The 24,907-nt window shown below is 42.9% G+C and overlaps 1 protein-coding gene across 14 annotated transcripts in view; it reads right to left on the reverse strand.

Annotated features, from left to right (window-relative positions):
- Window positions 1-24,907, reverse strand: part of LOC135697439 (modifier of mdg4-like) — a 130,665-nt gene that overhangs the window by 20,098 nt on the left and 85,660 nt on the right. Inside the window, exons 5-6 of one of the 14 annotated variants that reach the window (XM_065217148.1) lie at window positions 5,541-5,679; window positions 5,278-5,481 (exon numbers count right to left, since the gene is read on the reverse strand). The exons of 2 other annotated variants lie outside the window; for them this stretch is intronic. In XM_065217148.1, coding sequence (XP_065073220.1) covers window positions 5,301-5,481; window positions 5,541-5,679 — 320 coding nt within the window. In that variant the 3' untranslated portion in view covers window positions 5,278-5,300. Of the gene's footprint in view, window positions 1-5,034; window positions 5,186-5,277; window positions 5,482-5,540; window positions 5,680-6,339; window positions 6,527-6,776; window positions 6,901-7,036; window positions 7,207-7,264; window positions 7,407-7,532; window positions 7,742-17,675; window positions 17,806-17,880; window positions 18,114-18,179; window positions 18,307-18,420; window positions 18,644-18,705; window positions 18,851-18,953; window positions 19,163-20,330; window positions 20,470-20,567; window positions 20,892-21,014; window positions 21,323-21,477; window positions 21,671-21,735; window positions 21,872-21,978; window positions 22,431-24,907 lie in introns of those variants that run through there. 11 more of the 14 variants (XM_065217159.1, XM_065217155.1, XM_065217144.1 and 8 more) reach the window with 11 other exon arrangements.

The raw sequence follows: 24,907 nt of genomic DNA on the forward strand, positions 1-24,907 counted from the left end.
CTAAGGCTGTGTTCCATTTGGAAATTTTTCACTTAGATTTGACATTTCGAAAATAAATTAAGATGTTCGAAAATCCCTCTGTTGTTGATCAGCCGATTTTCGAGAAAGCGTCTGTCAAAATTGATTCCTTGTCTGTCAGAAATAAGTCTGCTGGAATAGCAGGTTTATTTAAAAAAATTTCCATCTGTCAAATTTAAGTAAAAATTCACCAAATGGAACACAGCCTAAGGCTGTGAACCATTTGCCGAGTTAAATTTAACTCGTGGTTAAAAGTGACATTTCGAAAGTTATTTCTTATGTTCGAAAATCCCCGTGCTGTCGATCGACCGGTTTTCGAGCCATGGTCGTCAAAATTTAACTTCTTGTCTGTCAGAAATAACCATGCTCGGATAGCAGGGTTAATCGATAACTTTCCATCTGTCAAATTTTAACCAAAAGTTAAAAAAAAATCGTCAAATGGTTCAGAGCCTAAGTGCATCGAAATCGGCAATCCACTCTCCTTAAGTTTTGAATTTACAAAGCTCCAAACCCGTTCCGGGTTTCGCCGAAAATCACCTTGTCTCCGTCTAACGTACATTTTGTAAAAAAAAAAACGATTGCATCTACAATAGATTCGACTAGCGACGTCAAACTGGTGCTTTAGATGCAAACATCGTTGACGAAAATATCGTAACGTAACTTGGCGCGCCATCAACGCAGGGTGCAAATATGCGCATTACACCAAGCAGGATTCAATTGTGCAGAATACGATTGAAGGAGTTGGCGTCATGACTTTGGTATACTTCAGACCAATAAACTTGCGAAAGCAGTTCATTCAAGTTGTCATAATCTCATCGACGCTAAGAAAGGTCAACATCTTTATGAAATGATACAAGAGGCACACAAACCACAGAAAAAGAGAGAGCTGAGTGATAGTGATCGATTGGCACAACTTCTTCAGCTGCTAATGTTCCGATATTGCCAATTCAGAGAAAAATTAGCATTTGGCGTCAGATTATCAGCTTTAATAGCATGCTGTGGCTGTCAGATGCGTCGAATTATTTTCACTGTAACGGCAATACCGTAAGTCATAATTGAATCGTCTGAAAAATGAGATCTAGTACTCGGTCAGAACAGTTTCGAATTAAATTACGCTGCCTCAATCCAAGAAATGCCATAATATCAAGAAAAATTTGATTGGTCATTGAAGTCTGTGACAGTATCGGATCAGCGAAGACGTATCCACTGCTCGAACTTTTCCAGAACAGACGAGGTTGATTGAAATCACCGATATCGTTTGCTCTCTGTTTGCTTCAAAGATTGCATCTACATGAAGCTGCAGAAAATTCTGGTCCTGGCTTTTATCCGGCGACATGTACAGTGCACCAACAAACAGAGACAGTGGTTCTACAGCGACTTTCACCCACAGATGCTCAATGTTGCTTGTAAGCTGGACAATTGAAAACCCGTACTTCACGGCTATTAGTACACCTCCGCCACTTAAACTCCGAAACTTAATAAAAGTTCTTCTATTAGCGTCAGGGCACTTCCTAAAACTTAAAATGACTTATTAAGACTTGAAATAGATCAGGAAATTCCGTAGAAATGCAGGAATCTTTTTTTAACTTCACAAATATTCAAGGAAATTATAAAAAAGTTCAGGGAATTTTGTTGGAGTGCAGCAAACTTCATATAAATTCCGAGAACTTAGTAGAAGTCAAGCGAATTACGTAGCAATTCGAGGAACTTCGTAAAACTTCATAGAAGTATTGGGACTTATTTTAAGTTCAAGGAACTTAATAAGAATTCAGACAAAATTGTAGAATCTCAGCAATCTTCGTAGAAGCTCAGCAAACTTCGTAGATGCTCAGGAAGTATTGTAGAAAATCAACATACTTCTTAGACCCAAGGTTGCAAATACTCATTTCAGCTAAAATAATGTTTTTCGGAATAATCAAACCAAAAGATGGTATGATGACATGTTTTACTTGTAACTTCCAAGAAGAGGTTACAAAGTATGCGTTTGAAACATAAAACCTGTAAATTTTGCTTTCTATGAGTCACAATCAGTGATTTGCTGATCGCTGAGTGAGTGAGTGAGTGTGTGAAAAATCGCTGATTGTGACTCTCATGAAGTGAAATAAACAGGTTTAATATGTCAAACACATTCTTTGCAACCTCTTCTTGTATCATACCTATTCAAAATATGATCATAGCATCAAATTATTTCATAATTTAAAAAAAAAACATTGTTTTAGCTGAAATAAGTATTTGCAACCTTGCTTAGACCTTCAGGGTGTGATTTGGAGATTTTGGGAACTTAGTTTCACCCAAATGTTTAAGAAAATTCGTAGAAAAAGTTCAAGGTCTTTCCTAATCCTTTTATTTTAAATCTACTTCGTTTATTTTGCAGGCTCAATCGCGTTAGCTTTACGGAGCCGATAATTGATTGTTCATTGTTTGTAACAAAATTCGCTTAATTATACGTCCGTTGGGCCGAATAGCAGAGAATTTGAAGAAGGTCATGGATGTTCTGAGATATTGGTCGAATTGAAAGAACTTCGACAAATCAAAACATTATGGAAGTTGGAAGAAAATGATGAAACTTCGTAAAAAAAGTTGAGAAAATTTACTGTAAATTGTGTTAAGTCTGAAACTTTTATGTTTTTTCTTCTGGGATCTTACGATTTTTTTTCTAAATACACAATCTGCAATTCAGGTCTAAATTAATTAAAAAATGGTATGAACATTTTTCCAAGTTCTAGAATCTTGAAAAGTTCTAGAATCTTGAAAATGATTCGAAGTCAAGAGTCTAGAATAATGTTCAATCCTAGAGATATCGACAATTTTCGGTTGTCTCGATATCTTGATCATTTGTTATAAAGCCAGAATGGTTTTTACAAAATAGATATAGGTACATTTTTTTTAATTTTGAAAATCCAGAATCTTTAGAAATGATTTTGGTTATTTTGTAAGGAGCAAGATCGCGAAAATTCAGTTTTATTTATAATTAAATTAGAACAATTTGTTTTATCAAATCTAGCTCTTATTATTAAACCTGGAAACTATCATGGTCAACCGAGAACAATCGGGCATTTTCACAATTTTTAAATTCAGTTGCCATCATGATCAAAGACGCCATTTTGAAAACTTTGCAAGATCCAAAATGGCATAATTTTAGCAAAAATGTGAATCCTAGCCCACAACAAACAGTTATGCAAAATTTCATGCAAAACGGAGAAGGTCGAGTTTTTTTCCGATTCGCATTTGGCCGTGGAACTGCTCGTTTATGACATTTATGTCAAAAGCTCGTGCAAATGACCGACTTCATAGCTTAATTACGTCATTATCACAATCTAAATCATTATTATCATTCAGTATAAATATCAGTTTGTTCCAAAGTAGCCCGTCTGTTGATATTTGTAGCTACATTGATGATCATCGAAATACCTCTCAACGCACATCATATGGGTATCCCTATACGAACTATATCACATGCTAATATTAACTACCACACTTAGTCATTCAACGCTAATCTACCATTTTACAAGACGGTTCACGAATGTTTGTTAGTAGGAAGCGTAAATAAGATCTGGATTCACCATGGTAAATGATGTGATCGCTCAACAGTATAATAAAGAGGCGCTTGAGAATGAACCCATAATTTTCTGCTCAGTAAGCAAAAACGGTAACCCTAAGGGTCACCGAGCTCCTTACAAAAAAAACAGCTTGGAAATTCACGTGATTGTTCAACTGTATAATAAAGAAGAGCTTGAGAATGAATCCATGATTTTCTACTCAGTAAGCAAAAACGGTCACCCTCTTGGTCACCGAGCCTCTAATATAAAAAAAACAACAACAGTAAACCTCCGTTATTGATATGATCGTTCAACTCTTTTCTAATCACAGAGGAGTTTGGGAATTAACCCATGATTTTTTTTTGAGTACCCTCCACTCTTTCCCACACCAAAAAGCTCAATTTTGAGCCCCCTGGTAGTGGACACTCAAAAACTCAGCCATAGGCAACATCATAAATACAAAAGACTACATATTAAATGGCTGAGCATATTTTGATTTACATTTTCTGTCCAGTAAGCGAAAACGGTAACCATAAGGTCACCGAACTCCTAAAAAAACAGTTTACCTCGGTAATTTATGTGAGCGTTCAACTTTTTTCCAATTACAGAAGAGCTTGGAAATAAAAAGAAATCGTTATATATATTCTAGCTCTTAAATGTGAAGAAGGAGCCTGAGATTCAACCCACAATCCTCTGCCCGGATGTGACCCATGTGAACCTGGCTATTACCAACAATCAATACGAAACTAACGATTTTAAATTGGCTCACCATTTTAGTAGCCTATTGGTCCCAAGCAAACGATTAACGTACCCTATTCTAGTTAAAATTCTATTACTACACTATGTTTGTTTTGATTCGCTATGAAAGTTTGACAGATAACATCAGGGGTGTGTGGATTCATGCAGAACATGCAGGGGTGAGTGAAAAAGCTTGGGACTGCTTGGGACTGTTGTTCTGGTACTGAGTGAGCCAAAAATAATAATGATTTTCTTCGGGACCCAGTGGTCTTAGAGTTACCTCTATGCTATTACCAAAGAGGTAACTCTAAGACTAGAAGGTCTCGAAATAACGTGCTCAACTTTTTGGCTCAGCTCTGGTACTCTCTTCGGTCCCAAGCTAATCGATTCACCCCTCGAAACATAGGAAAAACCAATAACCCCTAATTTTATCTGTCAAACTTTCATATCGAATCAAAACAAACATTGCGTAGTACTAGAATTTCGACTAGAATGGGGTACGTTAATCGTTTGCTTGGGACCAATAGGCTGGTCAAGTAGTGAGCCAATTTAAAATCTTTAGTTTCGTATTGATTGTTGCTATTACTCATGTGATTTGATGTGTGCCATGATGGGTGAATGAAATGCGTAAATTGACATCTGTCGTTTGAAAATTGTAGTACTAGATCATTGTACTGCCAACGACTAAATCACAATTAAAAAAAAAAAAAAACAAACCTTGTATTGCAAATGTACTTACTGTAGCGGTTTCGCCTGACAGCAAGCCCAAAAGACCATGTGCGCTCGGTCGTTTTGTTTGGTAAACGGGAAACCTTGCACCATCAATTGAGTCGTCCCCCGTGCCGTCACAGTATAACATACGTCCAATTCCGGATCGTTGCTGTCGAGAACTGCAAAACATAAACTTCGTGTTACTGACAGAATATCACAACAACAACAAAATAACACTGTAGGAAACAGTTCAACAGATCAACAACATTGGAAAGCAATTTTCAGAGCCGTCTTTTATTTCAAATTTCGACTTCTCAGTGCACTGGAACAGTCTTTCTCCTGCTTCCGTTTGTGCAGCAACTCCCGCAGGGCGCCATGCTTGCGTCGTTCGGATATTACTTCATGGTTGTGTTCCCCACGACTTATCACAGGACCTTTGTTCGGTAGGCGGGGCATCGTAGCACGAACGCGACATCTGGAAACAAAGACGACTAATTAGATAATCTGTTACCACAGATATGGTCATTCTCTTACCCTAGCGCTTTCTTCTGTGCACAGTTCCAGAATAGGTACCGCGCGGAAATTTTGTTTCTCACAAAAACGTGATTCCTAATCACCATATTCTGCGTACCTCGGTAGTTCAGTACAAACGAGATCTCCTCCGGACTGACAACTGCAACGAAATTGTATAGGATTTGTGATAAAGCCTGGTTATATTAAGCCAAACGAACGGATTTCTGTAGTACTAGAACAAACAGAGCTTTCAATTTAATTTTTTTATTATTCTATCTTCACGAAAAATGGCTCCGGTGGTGGTGGCATTTGGCTTTGCGGAACAATGGCTCGTTTCTTTTTTTCTGGCAACACTTCCCGGCCGTAGATTTCCCTCAATTTGGCGCATTCTCCGGGCTTGCGGCGTTCCAGAATGATTCGATGATTGTGGAATCCGCGAAGCTTGATTTTCGGATCTTCTTCCCGCTTTGCACGACCGGTTGTGGCCCGGGCCGTACAGCTGAAAAAATCAGAAAAATTGATTAAGATATTGAGAGAAAGTGACGAAAATGTTTTTTTTTCTTACCCCAAAACTCTAAACTGATTGCAGGACCAGAACTGTAGTTCTTCGGTTGTTTTAACACGCATGTAGAGATACCCGTCGACGCATAGTTGTGTCTTGCCCCGCTTACTGATCACGAACGATATATCTGAAACAAATGATTGTCAGTTTATTTTGCAATACCATCATCCTTATGCAGTACTAGATTATCATTGAATAATTATATTAAACATCGAACAACTTCACAGCATTTATTTTGCTTTTCTTTTAGAACAGTATCACGTGGTACTAGAATTAATACTTCCGTCGCTTGAGCTGTCGCTCTTGCAGGCACATTTCCATTAGCCTAGCACGCTGACCAGCCTTGCGGCGTTCTGTGATGATGACATGGTTGTGATATCCTCGGAGCGATACTCGCGGAGATTCACCTCTTCGCGTCCGGCGGGTTGTGGCCCGAGCCGTACAACTGAAACAAGTACAAGTAAACTAAATAATCGACCACCTACATGTCCAGGTGACCAATAAGTCCACTAATTAACCTCTTAGGCTAACATACGGTTGATATCTGGCTTCTAAACTTTTAGCCGTATATCAGCCTTATATAAAAAAAATAGTGACTCTGTTGTTTACCTGGATGCTCTACACTGATTTCAAGCATAATTATGAACTGACACTTGAGCTCTTATTTGAAAACCAAGTAAAGAAAACACACTCACTTTAGTACTTTGTGTTGATTGCAGGCCCAGAACTGTATATCGCCACGTGCTTTGATTCTCATATACAGGAAACCATCGACGGACAGCTGGGTGTTCCCCCGTTTGGTCAGCACAAATGTTACATCTAAAATGGTATGTTTTGTAGTTAGTGTTCAGCTGAAAGCAGAGGTAACCAAAGCGCTTCAAACTCAAAACATACAAAATATTGCAAATTTCACGATTTATTACAAAAAAAAAGAAGATGACTAGTCAAAAACATAACAGTCATTGTGATAATCCACGGTCTTTTCGGCATTGTTGAATTAGTTTAGCTCGCGCTCCCGATTTTCGCCGTTCGGTGATCACCGCATGGTTGTGAGCCCCGCGAAGCGTTAGCTTGGGTGATCCATTCCTTCCGCGATTTCGATAAGTGGAAGCCCGTGCTGTACAGCTATATGGAAGGACACATTTATAGTACTAGAATGGCAAGTTTTAATTTGAAAAATTACTTCAACACTTTCGATTGGTTGCAGGCCCAAAACGACGAATCCCCTCGCGTCTTGTCCCTGGTGTAGAGGTATCCGTTCACTGAAAGCTGCACTGCACCGCGCCGGGTCATCACATATGATATGTTGTTGCATTCTAGAACGTCTAGATAGATAAATAATTTGTGTAAGTACTAGAACTGCAATGGTTGTAAATTTTGATGTCACAAACACGATTTAAATGAGAAAAAAGAATATATTTGAATTAGCTCAAAGTGGTTGTCACACAAAATATGGGCACTTCATTGTTCAGTCGGAGGCTTTGGTGGTTTATTCACGCGACTGTAGGTTTTAAGTGTAGGTCCTTTCGGGCCCTCTGGGTTAGTTCCGGTTCCGTATGTACGACGCTCCGTAACGATCGGATGGTTATGTTGTCCGCGGAGGGAAATCCTAGCTTGTTGTCCCTTGTTAGGCCGATGTGTGCTGGCGCCTGCTGCGCAGCTGAAAAAAAACAAAATGTACGTTTGAATGGGTAAATTTGAAGTACTAGATTATTATAATTCTTGAGGAATATAGAAAGTTTAGAAATGGAACAATGACAATTGTGTGTACTTCGGACGATAAAGCTTATGATATGCAGTACCAAGTGATATCGTTGTACAAGACCAGAAAGTCCCGAAGAAATGTGCTCAACTTTTTGGCTCAGCTCTGATACTATCTTCGGTTCCAAGCTAATCGATGCACCCCTCGAATCCGACCGGGACCGGGATCAGCTATCGCCCCATCAGCCTCTCGTACTCCATCTTGAAGCTATTCGAAAAGTTGATACTCAGCCGTCTGCTGGTGTTTTCAAATGATAATATCCTTCTCAAAGAGCAATTCAGATTTAGGAAAGGCCACTCTACCATCCACCAACTCGCACGGGTTACTAACATCATCAAGCGGAACAAGTCCGTTTCCAATACATCTGCCATGGCATTGTTGGACACCGAGAAAGCGTTCGACAATGTCTGGCATGATGACCTAGTGTACAAGCTGCATGTATCGACTTTCCGATCTACCTCGTGTAGATCATCAAAAACTACTTGTCGGGCAGATCATTCCACAATGTCCCCTCTGATACGTTTAACGTTGATGCGGGGGGCCCTCAGGGTAGACGTTCCTTTCCTGCCGGGTGGTGATATCCTATCAATGTTCGCAGATGACACCTCCATCATCTATAAGGGTCGAGTGATCCGTGCTCTGGCGAGTAAACTACAATCAGGCCTGGATGTTCTGTCCGACTATTTCAAGAGCTGGAAGAATTGTATCAATGCAGCTAAAACAGAAACCATTATGTTTCCAAACTCTAATTCACCTCGGCTTGTTCCACCTGCTAACGTCAAGATCCATCTTGATAGCACTCCCATTGACTGGTCAAGTGAAGTAGTCTACCTTGGTCTCACCCTCGATAGCAAATTGCTATTCCGATCCCACGTGGACAAGACATCCACCAAGTGTAACATCTTGATCAGGTCGCTCTACCCTCTGATAAACAGGAAGTCCACCCTGTCCCTCAAACACAAGCTTGCTGTCCACAAGCAGATCATTCTGCCGGCTATTGAGTATGGTATGCCAATCTGGAAGAGTTGTGCTAAGTGACACTACCTAAAGCTTTAGAGGCTCCAAAACAAGATCATCAGAATGATCCTTAACAGTCCACCGCGAACTCTTAATTCTGAGATGAAAAACCAGCAAATAAACGTAAATTTTACTACTTCTAAGGGACCGGGGCTTATCACAAATTACGTTGACATCTGTTTGCAGCGCGCATAGCACACTTGATCGCCATGCGGAATGACGGTATGAAAAAAGTGACAAGAAAAACAATGCAATTTAACGCATGATGAAAATTGAAAATGTTGTGTTTTTCTCGATCGTTCATTGAACTGATTGGGTATTTTCCAATGATTAATCAAATTGGTTTGATTTTGATTTTTCTTCTTGGTCTCACTTATCGCACTTATCAGACCGTCAAGGCCCACCCACATTAGATCCGTTTGCGTTGCGTTGACGTAAATTTGACAGTTAGACAATAGATTTAGCTGTCACTTTGCCGCAACGCATCTGATCCGGATCTAATGTGCGTGGGCCTTCACTCCGCGTGGCGATCAAGTGTGCTATGCGCGCTGCAAACAGCCGTCAACAGCAACGCACGGTGGGGTTGAATTCGTGTTTTACGCAACCGTTAATTAACGACCCAACATGACGTGTTTAGTACGAAATTGCGACAAAACTAAACAAGATAGAAAATTGGTGTCAAAGAGAGAGCTGTAGAGCGCATTGAGGGGCATATTTTGGTTTGACAAAACAATACACTTTATTACGTATTTTTTGAAATAATAAGGGAAAACCCGTAGGAAAGCACAAGTTTTAGACTCGTTTCGATATTTAGCTAAGCCATGCAAAAGTAATGAATTGGTTCGTGTCTGATCTATTCTGGACAAATTATTTTTATCTAGATCAAAAACTTCTTTGGTTTTGACAGTTCGGATCACTGCACATTTAAATCGGCCGTTTACGATTTTCGGGCATAAGTTAGAATTATGTGTCAAGTCGGTTTGTCGGTGGTTTTCCTTTAGACGAATTTCACGCTCAAAAAATGATTGGCAGCACCCTCTCGGATTTGAAACATTGTGGATGTAAAGATTTTATCTTCTTGCAACTTTGCATACTTATTTTCTTTAAAAAAAATCAGGACCGCCATTTGAAAAGGGCGAATTTTTTCAACTTTTTCTATAAAAATTATAGTTTAAAAATGATTGTCCACAATACTCGGGAATTCGGGAGTGAAACTAGGGCTAATAAAAAGCACGTTTGTTTTTCTCGTTCACAACAACTCGACTCACTTTTATTCATTGTGCATTGGGCGATATCATATTTAGAGCAATGGGCGCTTCTGCGCAAATTATCGATTATTATTATCAACATCTTCCCCCCAGTTGGCACGCAGTGTCCAACCAAACCCCTAGATGGAGCTGTCTTCAATAGGCAAAACGGCGATCCTTCCAATCGCTCTCTTCACTTCGCCGTTTGCTGTCTGTATGCTGACTACTCGAACGATGTTGTCTGAGCCGGGGTGAGTCTGCACAATCCGACCCATTCGCCATTGCTGCGGTGCCATGTTCTCCTCTCGCAAGACCACCAGCATTCCCGGTTTGATGATCAACTTCTCCTTGTACCATTTACCTCTAGGCTGAAGTTCATTGAGGTATTCCGATGACCATCTCGCCCAAAACACCTGCTTCTGCCTTCGGAGATACTGCCAACGGGATAGCGACGAAACTCTAACTTCATCATAGCTCGGTTCAGGAGGCGCAGTGAGCTCGCGGCCCACCAAAAAGTGAGCTGGGGTCAATGCAGTCAAATCATTCGGATCGCTCGTCAACTGAGTCATCGGCCGCGAATTGAGTATGGCCTCAATCTGTACGACCACTGTTGTTAACTCTTCGTACGTCAACGATGTTTCGCATAGCACCTTCTTCAGTAATGATTTGGCTGCCTTCACTCCAGCCTCCCAGATCCCGCCGAAGTTCGGAGAGCGGGGCGGAATGAAAGACCACTGTATCTCTTTCACCTCACAGAATTGGTTGATTTTCATGGTAGTCTGCTGCGCTTTAAAAAGTTCGTACAGCTCTCCCAACTCGGACTTGGCTCCACGGAAATTTGTAGCGTTATCCGAATGAAGCTGCTCGGGTGTACCTCTCCTGCCGACAAACCGCTGCAAGACAGCCAGAAATGCTTCTGTTGTAAGGTCAGAGGCCACCTCCAAATGTACGGCTTTTGTGCACATACAAACGAAGAGCGCGACATATGCCTTCACGCGACTCTGGCGACGACCTTGCTTGATGTAAATGGGACCTGCATAATCAATTCCGGTTCTAGCAAATGCCGGAGCGGGCGTAACACGGTAATCCGGCAAGTTTCCCATGAACTGCTGAATTTCTGGAGGCTTCATCCTGAAACATCGCACACACCTCTTCACAACTTGACGCACAACGTTCTTACCTCTAATCGGCCAGTAACGGTGCCGAACGATGGCGAGCAGTCCTTGCTGTCCCACGTGCAAATGTTCCTTATGCAGCGACTCAATCAGTATTCTCGTGACATGATGACCGGATGGAAGCAGTAGCTGATGTTTTCGTTGAAACGGAACCTTTGCATGCTTCAGTCGACCACCAACTCTCAGCAAACCGTCGGTGTCAAGAAACGGTGCTAATTGTAGCAGCTTACTCTTCTTTGTCTTGTTATTCTGCAGCATGCTTAGTTCATCGGCAAACTCTTCCCGCTGTATCTTCCAGATGATCTTCGACGTAGCACTTCGCAGTTCAGACACCTTAAGAGGCCCAGTTGTTCGTTGGACCTTCTCCTTCATCCGGCAGTTGTTTGCGAATCGGTACAGGTAGGCAACAACTCTCTGCAGTTTTCTGAAGCTGCTGTACCTTGTTAGCAGCTCGTACGGTTCAGTGCAGACGACTACTTCGCAATAAATGGGACTCTTCAACTCCAGTTCCTCGTGGCTGAATGTGGGTGGTTCGGGAGGCACGTAACAATCTTCATTCCGCTGGAGCATCACAGGACCGTTCCACCAGAGGTTCGAATGCTGTAGATCCGATGGTGTAACTCCTCGGGAAGCCAAATCAGCGGGATTGTGGTTCGTGCTGACGTAGCGCCACTCGTACTCATGCGTCAATTGATTAATCTCTCGAACTCTGCTGCCTACGAAGACTTCCAGACTGGCATGCGACTTATTGAGCCAACACAAGACGATTTGGGAGTCACACCACAAAACTACCTTATCGACCTCCATATCGATAGCCTTCAACACACTCGTCACAAGCCGTGACAACAGGAGGGCGCCGCATAGCTCAGCTCTTGGTGCAGTATAGGGCCTTCTTGCTTTTTTGCTCCCAGGTTTAGTAGGCAATGGGGTTACACGAGTCTTGCTGCTGAGTAGATGGATTTCAGAGGTACCGCCGCTTTTCAAGCTCCGCAAGTACACACAAGCTCCATAAGCCTTCTTACTAGCATCCGAGAACCCGTGCACCTCGAACGATTCGGCATCAGCTGCTACTATTCTGCGTGGGACTCTGATCTCGTTGATTTGCTGCAGTTGATCCTTGAACCGCCTCCATGCTGCCTCTAGCTCAGTAGGAAGGGGATCATCCCAATTCAACTCCAACGACCACAGCTGCTGAATGAAAAGCTTCGCTAATACCGTGACCGGCTCCAGTAGACCAAGGGGGTCAAATATCTTCGCAGTATCTGACAGTACGATCCGCTTCGTGTAGTTTTCTGGAGATTCACTGTTGCTCTGCATCCGAAAGAGGAACACGTCAGCCGACGGATCCCACAGGAGTCCCAGGGTCTTTATTACATCGTTGAACTCTTGGTCTTCAATTCTTACTTGCTGCTCCCTGTGCTTCTCCGGAATACGTTGCAGCAGTTCAGGAGCATTTGCGCACCACTTGTGGAGCTCAAAGCCTCCCCGTTGCAGTAGTGCAATGAGCTGCGACTGGCACTCCAATGCTTCTTCAAGACTGTCTGCTCCGGTTATTACGTCGTCCATATAAAAATCCTTTTTCGCCACTCGGGCTCCAAGCGGGAACTCCTCTTCTTCGTCTATGGCGAGCTGCCTCAGGCAAGCGGTCGCACAGAACGGTGCACATGACGTGCCGTATGTCACGGTCTTCAACTCGAAAACATCCAGCTTTGCCTGTGGATCTTCTCGATACAACACCTTCAAATAGCACGTATCTCTATCATCCATCCGCACCTGCCGAAACATCTTGATCACGTCCGCAGAGAACAGAAACTTGTACTTCCGGGAACGTAGCACTATCGCTGCTATAGTATCTTGAATCGTAGGTCCGATCATCAGCACGTCGTTCAAAGAGACGTTGGTATCCGATCGTGCCGACGCATCGAAGACTACACGCAATTTGGTTGTCGAACTCGAGGGCTTCACGATAGCATGATGTGGTATGTAGAATCCAGTGCTACCGATGTCTTCGACTTTGACGCAGTGTCCCAAACTTATATACTCGCGTATAAAAGCGGAATACTGCTGCTTGAGGTCGGCGTTCAAGTTCAGCTTCTTCTCTAACTGATAGAACCGCCTTTCCGCCATGGCACGTGATTCTCCAAGCTGATCCAAGTTGTCCCGAAAAGGTAGTCGCACTACGAAACGGCCTTCTTCACGTCGGTGGGTCTTGGCGAAATGCTCCAAACATTGCTGATCTTCCATGTTGCCTTGCGCTGATTCCATGACTTCCTCCTGATCCCAAAATCGCTGCACCAACTTTTCCAGGTTCGACTCCGATGATTCCAGGCGAGCTATATTGGATACCGCTACTGTACGCTGAATGCTCGTAAATGCACCGCTCACGATCCATGGCTTGGTGTTCCACAGCACAGCTTGACAATCCTTGACCTTCAGACGCTCCGTCAGCAGCAGCTCGAAAAACAGTTCAGCTCCTATGAGCATATCCACCCTTGCTGGAACGTTGAATCTTGGATCTGCGAGACACACTTCCGAAGAAATATGCCACTGGGAAACGTCAAACTTCCGAGAGGGTAGGCAACCAGTAACTTGTTTAACCACCAGAAATTCGAGAGCCCAGGATGAATCCTGCTGCATTGACTTCACTCGTGCAACAGCTTGGTGCGTTACAACACGCTTATCTCCACTTATTCCAATTACAGGAGCTCGAACTCGTTCACGCTGCAGTCGTAGTTGACGGACGATGCTCTCGGTGAGAAAATTGGACTGAGAGCCGGAGTCCAACAATGCACGGCACAGATGATACGATCCACTGGAATCTTGTAGCTCTACAATCGCTGTTGAAAGCAGCACTTGCTTCTCACAGACTCTTTGCGACGACATCACTGTGCTGACGTTGGAACTAACAGGACTCGACGTGACACTGCGTTCTGACTGTGGAGCCTCTTTCTGGTCAACCGCCGTTCTAATAGGAACCGGTTGCTCCGACGAAACATCCTCAAAATGCAATAGAGTGTGATGTCTCTTTCCGCATCCACTAACTGTGCAGGCTCGTGATTTGCATTGTCCAACTCGATGGCCACGTTTCAGGCAATTGAAACACAAATGCCGCTCCTTTACCTTCGTCATCCTATCGGACATTGACATCTGCTTCAACACTTCGCACTTGATCGCAATATGGGAACCGTCGCAAATGGAACACTCATCATCAGCAGCTTGATGAACTGCATGAACCTTCTGCATGGGTTTCGCTACAGGTACCAGAGACCTCGGCTTACTCGATTCCAGCATCTTGCACTTAAATTTCGTCTCACAACGCTCAAGGACGAAGCTACGATTTTGTAGGAACTCAAGGGTCTCCTTATATTTCGGAAGTTCCTTCGGTTTCACGCTGTTCTCCCACAAGGCCACGGTCGCATTGTCGAGTTTGGAGGTTAGGAGTGAAATCACAAGTTGTTCTGACATTCCTTCCATCGGTAGAGCATGAAATTTCAGTGCCTCTACGTTCCGATTGCAATCGTCGACCAGCTGCCGTAGTTCGACAGAACTTTCCCTCGACATCTTCCGCAAATTCAGCAATCCTCCAACATGCACGTCGATAATGGTCCTTTTATTTTCAAAGCGCTCCTCAAGAACATTCCAGGCAATCTGAAAGTTGTTCTCGTTGACGATCTGGTCACTCAATACGCTCTCTGCCTTCCCTTTCAGGCACTGCTGCAGATAGTGCAGCTTTGTAGCATCCGAGAGTAGAGGATGCTTTTGCATGAGATCCTCAAACAGCTGTTTGAAGCGGTACCACTTCTCGTACGCTCCGTCGAAAACCGGTAGGGGCACGTTTGGCAATCCGGGTACATGGTTCACAACGTTTGGTTGCTGATAAGGTTGGACGATTTCTGCTACTGCCTGCTTAGTGGGATCGTTCTGCTTCCGTAGGCCTTCGATTGCCTGGCAAAGTTCAACTCGTAGCTCCTCGTAGCCGATTTCAAAATCGATGAAATACTCCTCTTGCTGCAATCGTTGGTCGGGAAACTCCGAGTACACCTCGTTCTGGATGGTGTTATATTCGTCATAGCACGAATCCACACGTCGCAAATACGTTTCCAAATGGTAAACACTGTTGTTCGCAGCCTGGCCCAACATATCCTTTACACGCTGGAGCTTCGCAACCACGGCGTCCCGTCTAGCCATCAGAGCTTGTATCTTCATTTCCGCCACCGATTGCTGCCGACGTTGCTCTTGTTTCTTCTTCTGCTCGTCCACCGGGGAATGTAGAACACCTCCTCTACCTCTTCCCACCGGTGTATACAAAAATTCATTTTCTTCGGTCATCTCAGCTCACTTTGTTTACACTTTTTCTTCTCACTTCGACCGCGCTTCGAGCGGTGCAAGCTTCTCACTTCTCACTCTGTTCGACCGGCTTCCAGTCCGACCGGTGCCTTTCTCTCACTAATGTTCGACCAGTCCCACGGAGGGTGGTGCTTTTTCACTCACACAAAATGTCCGACCGGCTTTCACGGAAGTCGGTGCTTCTTCTCACTCTGCCACAGACCGGACTTCCGCGAAAGTCGATGCGTTCCACACTCGTTGTGGAAGCGAACGAATTGAGGTTAGGAACCTCAAACACAATGAAAATCGCGTCCGGATGCAGCTCTTTGCCATGCGCGAACACGAAATCGCATTTCCCGCAGGATCAATACGATCTTCTCAACTTTTTCCGGCCACTACGCGCGGAGAACACTCCCGGGGGTAATCCGGTTCGAAATTAGGACCAAAAATGTCCACAATACTCGGGAATTCGGGAGTGAAACTAGGGCTAATAAAAAGCACGTTTGTTTTTCTCGTTCACAACAACTCGACTCACTTTTATTCATTGTGCATTGGGCGATATCATATTTAGAGCAATGGGCGCTTCTGCGCAAATTATCGATTATTATTATCAACAATGATACCACATACAATAATCTTGTCTAATTAGATTTCTAGAAAATTGTATGGGATTTCAAAAAAAAAATATAAAAATGAAATAAAAATATTATGCCAACACTGAAAAAAATGTTTTAAAAAGTATAATTGATTTTTCTGATATGCTCAATTTTTATTAATCGTTTTTTGCAGAAGCCAACATATTTATCCACAAGTCGCTCATGCATCCCAAGATGCGCACTTTCACAGGAAAAAAGTTATTCAGTAAAAACTTTTCGTAGGGTTTTGATCTAATTTCCGTCCTACTAAGCACAACCCGCGCTTTACCTCTCTTTTCTGAACGAGTTAAAAAATAGGATATATTTCTGTCAAAGATGACTTCTAAATTTATTCACCTTTCCATACGTACCGTTGAATTTGATAAAGAGTTACAAATTTTTGAGATATTGTTTAAAATCTAATACTGCTTCTTGATTCTAAATTCGTTCTACGAGTTTCAATTCCGTCCTAACGCATTGAAACGCCATTAGATTTTCTTCGTCCTACGGATAAACGTAGAAAAAGGGGATTTGCTAGGAGCGCTTCTTTTGTTTTGAGAACAATGAGCGTTAATATTCATACAATGTCCACTAACAGGATTTATGTTGTAGCTAATGAACTAACGCATCGGAACAAACCTTTTATTGATTTGTACACGTAGAAATCATTGATATTATTGATCTTTTCTGATCGATAGAACGGAAATGGGCGATTACGACGAGGTAGCGCTCTACCCTATGAGCACTGAATAAAATCTCAGCAGATGAATTTCATCACAAAGTGGATAAGTTTCATCCAGTCCCCTAACAAAGTAGAACAAAAAATCGGTGGTGCGAAGCTTTTGACTAATATTGCAAGTTAAGCTAAGTGTACAATGATTTATTTTTCAGTGCAGAAATGAGATTTTTTTTTTATTTTGTTAAATAACTGTTTTTCTGTAAAAGTTCCCATCTAGGGATGTAAGGACGAGTTGTTGATAAATAGTCTGTATTTCTAGTAAAACTTCCCTGAAATCAATCTGTTGAGTTAGTCATAGCTTCTAAGAATTGTCATTGATTTCTAGGAAGGTCTCTGAACTTCTGTTAAAACGGTTTAAGAAATATGAAAGAGTGTACAGTACATCTTTCGCAACCCGCAATTTTTAAATGTAGAAGTGAAGACAATTTGTCGATCCCCCGCCCCCCATACTACCGATGGTTTATGATTTACCTCTTGTAGCTATCCCAACATCCTAGTTACGACTATCCTTATTATATCCTACAATTGATCATTTTAGATGGTCAAGTTTTGAAACCACCACAGCATGCTTTTGGCGCTACTGTATATGGACGATCAAATGTAAAATACTGTGGTAGCCACAGCATAGTTCTGTCAAAAACTCAGCATTTTCATTGATCCATTAATACACCTAGTAACGAATGAAACACTTACCGCGTAGTGGCGTTTTTGACGCATCGCCAAACGTCAGCATTAGCGGACGATTTTCGACGCGAGTAGCGGAATCCATTGACCGATAGTTGGATTCCTCGGCTGGTCATGACGTAAGCAATATCCCTTTGTCCTGAAAACAAAAACAAACGGAAACATTCTGTTAGACCATTATTGAATACCGACCTTTCCTAGTCTAAAAAAATCAACGGAAACGAGTTTGTTTGTTTGGTTGCTGGACATTTTTATTCTAAAATTTCAAACTCGTCGTAATCCAGTTCGGACGATGATGGTGTTGCAGATCGAACGATGTCAGCTTTTTGGACCTCTTTACCGCGGCGACTGTTCCGTCCGATGATAACTCCGTGGCTATGGTCGTCTCTGAGAGAAATGACCGGTCCTCCCCCTGGCTTTCTGCTAGTTGTGGCCCGCGCTTTGCAACTGAAAAAGAAGAGCCAACTTTGAGCTGAAGATGCAGTACTAGATTAAAACGAAAGGGCTGCTCACCTGTGAGCTCTTCGCTGACTGCAAACCCAAATTATGATTCGCTGACGCACCTGTGATCGTGTGAAAATATGGCCATTTATTTGCAGCTGCAATGTCCCCCGACGACTCATTACGTATGCGACGTTATCTGAAATTAATGTAGATGAAACCATCATCATTTTGATCCTCTATTAATTGGGTTAACTAAACATGAAAACTAAACAAAATTTGATCATATCCCCTTTATTTCCCAAGGAAACAACAGTACCACAAAAAAAAAACCTCGCTAGTTTGCTATTCGCTTCCTGGGCCTACCGCCCTTGCGCCGAGGTTCCTTGAACTCTTCCGGTTCCTGTTCGCGTTGCTCTTTGATAATTTTACACTGTCCCCACTTGCGTCGGCTGCTGACTACATCATGGTTGTGCGTTCCTCGGATCGATATCAGCCGTCCGCTGATTCGTTCGCTGGTGGCTCGGGATTTGCAGCTGTAAAGACGGACAAAGTGTGAATCAGAATTTGAGGGAAGGGTTTGCAGACGAGTGCTCACTTCAAAACCCATGCCTGATTGCAAATCCATCGAATCGTTTTAGCACGGATTTTTTCACGGGAAAACGCAAACCCGTCGATCATTAGCTGTACCTTTCCTCGGTTGCTCAGTACGGCGTGCACTTGCGGCTCCTCGCAGTAGTATTCTGGGAAAGGGTTGGAAATGTTTGGGAATTATAATGCCATCGTTAGCTCTATGCAACTTAATCTAGTACTGCAACTGACGGATATAGAAATTTCGCAAAACTATTTTTCGTTTGTTTATTCAGTTAATGCTCGATTGACACGTGGCGGTTTGTATTTTGCGATTCGCCGACCGTTCAGCTTGTCGAATCGCCAGCAGCTGTCTGAGCTCTCCATTTTTTCGTCGTTCCCGGATGAGTCGATGATTGTGCTGTCCACTGATGGAAATTACTTGGCCACCGTTCTGGCGGTTGGTTGTGGCACGCGCCATGCAACTGCAAGAAAGATATACCGCGTTAGTTCTACTGAAATATGCTTAAAATTTATAGTTCGAAGTCTGTATCTTGACGCAAACCCTTTTACTTGCGAGTATTTAATTCATGATGAACACCACTATGCGTTTTCATAACAATAGAACCAGCTGAAATGGTAGCGTTAGTGAAAGCGATTTATCCATAGAGGTAACTCTAAGACCACTGGGTCCCTAAGAAAATCATTATTATTTTTGGCTCACTCAGTACCAGAACAACGGTCCCAAGCAGTCCCAAGCTATTTCACTCACCCCTGCATGTTCTGCATGAATCCACACACCCCTGATGTTATCTGTCAAACTTTCATAGCGAATCAAAACAAACATAGTGTAGTAATAGAATTTCAACTAGAATAGGGTACGTTAATCGTTTGCTTGGGACCAATAGGCTACTAAAGTGGTGAGCCAATTTAAAATCGTTAGTTTCGTATTGATTGTTGATTTATCTCTGCTGTTTGTTGACCAATATTTGTGAGATTTTCAGGACTTATGGAAGAGTAAATTTGCAGAATTTAACGCATTTTTGGCAGGTTATGAAGTTTTTACGCTATGTTAGTGTACTGATAAGTTTATGAATAGTGAATATGCCAACAGTGCGAAGAGAAATGGCCATTTGATTTTTAAATTTTTTTATAATTTTGATACCAAAACTTTAAGCAAAAAAATAACTCTAGAATGGTCAGATGGAGAGCTAGAAAAATTGTATTTGCATCAAAGTTGCTTGAAATATATTTTTCTGCAACTTTGCTGAAGAATGAAACCAGCTATAACTTCAAACAAACAAGTTAGGTTTTTGATTAAGTAAAAATGAGGACCCCCCTAATCATATTTTTACAAAAAGGAGGCCCATTTCAATATTAACTACTTCTAGAAAGACATCAACCCTCTAAAACGAATAGCAATAGAGTAAATGTTTTCCTGCTAAATTGCCGTTTCGGACCACAGTGAATTACTTAAAATTCAGTGGATTGGTTTACAAACAACAGAGATTCATCGGTTTTAATAACATTGCTATATCAACTGATTCTATTGTTCTGAAAAAGCACCCTTCGCTCCCAACAAGTGTCAGCAACTTCAGTGTGACTGGACGTTGCCATCACCGTTGACAGAAAAAAAAGTAGTAGATTACTTACTTCAGTGCTTTGGATTGCACACAGCGCCATCGTATCGTGCGATCGCGTACCCTCTGCCGACTGTAGCAGTGCCCGTCGATCATCAACTGCGGAGTTCCTTTCCTGCTGGATACGTAGTTAGCTTCCAGGTGGCTACAATCTGCAATTTTGCCAACAAAAATAAAACAAATTATCAACCAAAACTTCGAACACGTTGTCCCTATGTTACGACAAAGAAATCAACTACTGTTTCTTAAATCAACAAATCACAGCACCGCTTCTTTATTCACTGCAGTTTTCGATCTTCTTTGATTCGTTGCAAGTCCCCGTGCTTACGCCGTCGCATCTTCGGCGGGTGGTTGTGGTAGTTGTCGTATCTTCGGATGGCGCCCTGCGCGTTATTGCTGGTGACGGCCCGTGCCTTGCAACCGAGCGCTTTCGTCTGCAGGCAGGTCCAATGGATGGTGCTTTGCAGAATCTTCATCCTCGTAAAGCGATAGCCGTCGATCTCAAGCTGCACGGATCCTCGCCGGGTCGAGTGGAACCGGATCACGACCGGTTGCTGTGGTTCAAAATCTGTAACTGTCGAACGAAACGGTTTTTCAGTGGAAATGGAAAGGATGCGTTTGCGAAACCCCGTATTCAAGATGAAACAGGTGGTAGTCGAACTATTTATTTTATTTTCTTCAGTTGCAACGAAAACAAATATTTTGATTCAATTCACATCTGAGACCGCATCAGTTCGGCCGTTTGTTGCTTCAACTTGCGCAGTTCACCCGCCTTGCGGCGCAGCATCTGCGGCGGATGGTTGTGGGTGTTGTTGTAGTACTGAACCAGACCCTTCGGTGTGTTGCTGGTAGTGGCACGTGCCTTGCACACGAGTGCTTTCGTCTGTAGACACTCCCAACGGATGGTGGTTTTGCAAATCTTTTGCCTCGTATAGCGATACCCATCGATCTCCAGTTGGGGCGTTCCCTTGCGGCTCATGGTGTAGTGAATAACGGCATTATGCTCTGCAATGCGAAGGCATTCATTAGTAGAGAATTCCCAGTCACAGCGATTCAAGCGATTGAAGAAGTACTAGATTCAGTCGGTTTTAGGTTATATACATATATTTATTCGTTTTTCACCCCCAAGTCTTTCATTTCCGCCATCAAGTATTCCGTGGTGAAGGTTTTTTTTTCTAACCCCTTGACTGGTGGTGTCCTGCCCCTTCGAATTCCTGTTTTTCCCTTTTGCGCTGTAATAGAATCTCTCGCAGTGAGCCACGCTTTCGACGCTCTAGGATGCCATGATTGTGCCTAGCCCAAACTACCTCCAAAGCTCCGGTAGCTCGTCGCTGACGGTGCCGTGCTGGACATCTGCAAGATGGAACCAAAGATGCTTGGAGTTTTTCTCCAAGATAAATCAAAATTGTCACATCTACCTGAGGGCACGGAACTGCGTACATCTCCAGTAGATGGTATCGTCCTTCACAATGTGTCTCGTAAACGTGAATCCGTCTACGCAGAGCTGTGGCGATCCCTTGGTGCTCATAACGAACTGCGCTTCAGGAATGGGTGCTACGGGAAAAGAAATTGAAGTATTAATAGTTAAACTTGGATTTTGAATCCTATTTGAATTTGGTATGAAGGAGACAAGAACAACAAAATACAGTATATAAGGACACTTTATTCAGTGAGGAATTCACATGAAGAATTCAATTAATCGCATTTTTCGCCAAGATGTTATCGCTAATCCTGGCCGGGTCCTCGTGCGAATGCATGTCGGAAATGACGTAAACCTTCCTTTCGAATGCGACAACTTGTGCTGAACACTTCTCGACGGAATGCCACGCACACCGGTACACCTTGCGCCCGTTCCGTGTAAACTGGAACTCGAAGTGGTGTCCAGCGTGATGAATACCAACGCTACCTTTCTTTGTGGGAATTACCACCATATCGTAGGCAATTCCGGTAGCCGTGGTCTCCTCCAGATTCAAGCGAGGGGCCTTTTTGACCGGTGTCCCTTTCGAATAAGTATTGACGGGCTTTGCATCGGATGCTGCAGTTGGTGGACCTGTTGGCTCGGGTTTGTCCACCTTGAGGGTACTGGCTATCAGAGAGGCTACTTTGGTCTTGGCTGAAATTATAAAGCACAGTATTTGTTCTTGTCAGCATATACAGTACCCTAGTATCATAGATGTCAAGGAGGATTGTGCTACATCACCCTGAATGTCACTTCCCCAAACGGCACCCCCCCCCCTCAGACGGAACAAGTCTGAGGGATTTTTAGTGTGGAAAAATTATTACCTGTGTCTTCGCCACGTTGATACGGATCTTCCAGCTGTTTAAAGACTCAGACAAGACATCCAAGCCTCTCTGGAGTTTGGTAGTTAGAGCTCCGATGACCCTACCATAGAGGTAACTCTAAGACTAGAAGGTCCCGAAGAAACGTGCTCATCTTTTTGGCTCAGCTCTGGTACTATCAACAATCAATACGAAACTAACGATTTTAAATTGGCTCACCACTTTAGTAGCCTATTGGTCCCAAGCAAACGATTAACGTACCCTATTCTAGTTGAAATTCTATTACTACACTATGTTTGTTTTGATTCGCTATGAAAGTTTGACAGATAACATCAGGGGTGTGTGGATTCATGCAGAACATGCAGGGGTGAGGGAAATAGCTTGGGACTGCTTGAGACCGTTGTTCTGGTACTGAGTGAGCCAAAAATAATAATGATTTTCTTCGGGACCCAGTGGTCTTAGAGTTACCTCTATGGTACTATCTTCGATCCCAAGCTAATCGATACACCCCTCGAAACATAAGAAAATCCACTAACCCCTCATTTTATCTGTCATACTTTCATAGCGAATCAAAACAAACATTGTGTAGTACTAGAATTTTGACTAGAATGGGGTACGTTAATCGATTTGCTTGGGACCAATGGGCTAGTCAAGTAGTGAGCCAATTTAAAATCGTTAGTTTCCACCGGTTGACCCTACCCTTGTAGACGATGGATGTGTCGTCTGCGAACAGAGACAACGCTCAACAATCAGGAAAGAGCCGGAATATCGGAGGTGAATAGATTGAACAGGATGGGCCCAAAGATACTTCCTTGGGGCGCACCTGCACCTAATGCTATTTAGAGAGACCTGGAACGTCCTGTCCGATGTATAATTGTGTATGATCTTCACGAGAAAGATCGGAAGACCGTATCGATGCAACTTGTACCCAGGCCATCATGTCAGACACTGTCAAATGCTTTTTCAAAGTCTAACAATGCCATAGCAGATGTTTCAGAAACACCTTTGTTCAGTTTAAGAATGTTTTTGGAAGTAAGATGTTTTAAGCTGCCCTTTCGAATAGCTAGGATAACCCTGAGAGAAGGCTGATTGGTCGGTAACTTGAAGGAGAGGAAGGATCCTTCCCAGGTTTCAAAATGGGTGATGGTTGAAGAATCTAGAACTCAAATGTTTGAGTTCCAGATTGAGGATGTTGTCGAAACCTGGGGCTTTTATATTTTTGAATGATTTGATATAGGCCAACAGTTCGTCAGCTGAGATCTTGGATTCCCCAGGAAAGATGTTGGGAATCTTATGGAGGTTGGCTGCGTTTTCAGCAACCGCAGCCTCGTGTGGACTTATGCTGTTCTGTCCGAGATTGTGGAAGCTGACGAAGTGTTGACCGCGGTTTATTCACAGTTTCATGGATGAACCACTCTTACGAATGTTTCGGATCTTCCTGAGGACGGTTCCATGGCCTTTAGGATCAGTTTCGTGGATTGACCACTTTTACGGATGTTCCGGAGGACCGATCCGTTGTCTCCAGGATCCATGTATAGGAATTTTCTCAGTCCTTGGCACCTCGGAACCGCATGTATAAGGATTAGGCTGGGTCAACTTAACAACACTCTACTTTGAACGAATTTGGTTACGTGTTGTTCCGCGCATACCTACTGGGGAGGCTTCTAGGTATGCGCGGAGCACCAGGGCGACGGTTAAACAATAATAACTTTTTGCACAGAAATTTAATTGATTTGCGGGTCTTCGATGAAGTTGTTCTGTATAGTTTTCTCAATCTAAGTCCCTGGTGTGGTGAAAATTGAGCAATTTTTTGAAATAGTTGCTGTGGATCCCAATACGAACCGAAAGAGCTGTGGGGAGCCGGGGGGTTGTGATCCGCCATATAAAGTTGACCCACCCTAACGATTCTCTTGGCACAAAACACATTTATAGGGAGTTCTGATGACTTGCCACCGAGGTATATATGAACCATGTACAGAGAGTAGCGAGCTTAAAGTACAGTATGCTGCTCAAATGATACAGTTCAATTTCTCATATAAAATTCTTAGGAAATAATATTTCACTACTGCACTTGATCCAGAATCGGTTCTGAAGGAACTTGTCCGGGAGATAAACAAAAAGGTCTATATGTCAAAGGATCTGCAATCGACATCGTTCGCTTTTCAATCAAAAGGCATTTGAATGGATGTGTCATGTATTCTAGTGGTTAAGTACTAGGTATCACAGTAAGCGACGATTATTTTACTGTTGTTTGCTACCCAAAAATTTTAAGACTATCAATACATTTTGGGCTGTTTTCAGCAAGCATGT

Source organism: Ochlerotatus camptorhynchus, unplaced genomic scaffold, assembly GCF_037179485.1.
Source record: "Ochlerotatus camptorhynchus isolate MF236.1 unplaced genomic scaffold, CSIRO-AGI_Acam_v1.1 ptg000070l, whole genome shotgun sequence".
Lineage (NCBI taxonomy): Eukaryota > Metazoa > Arthropoda > Insecta > Diptera > Culicidae > Ochlerotatus > Ochlerotatus camptorhynchus.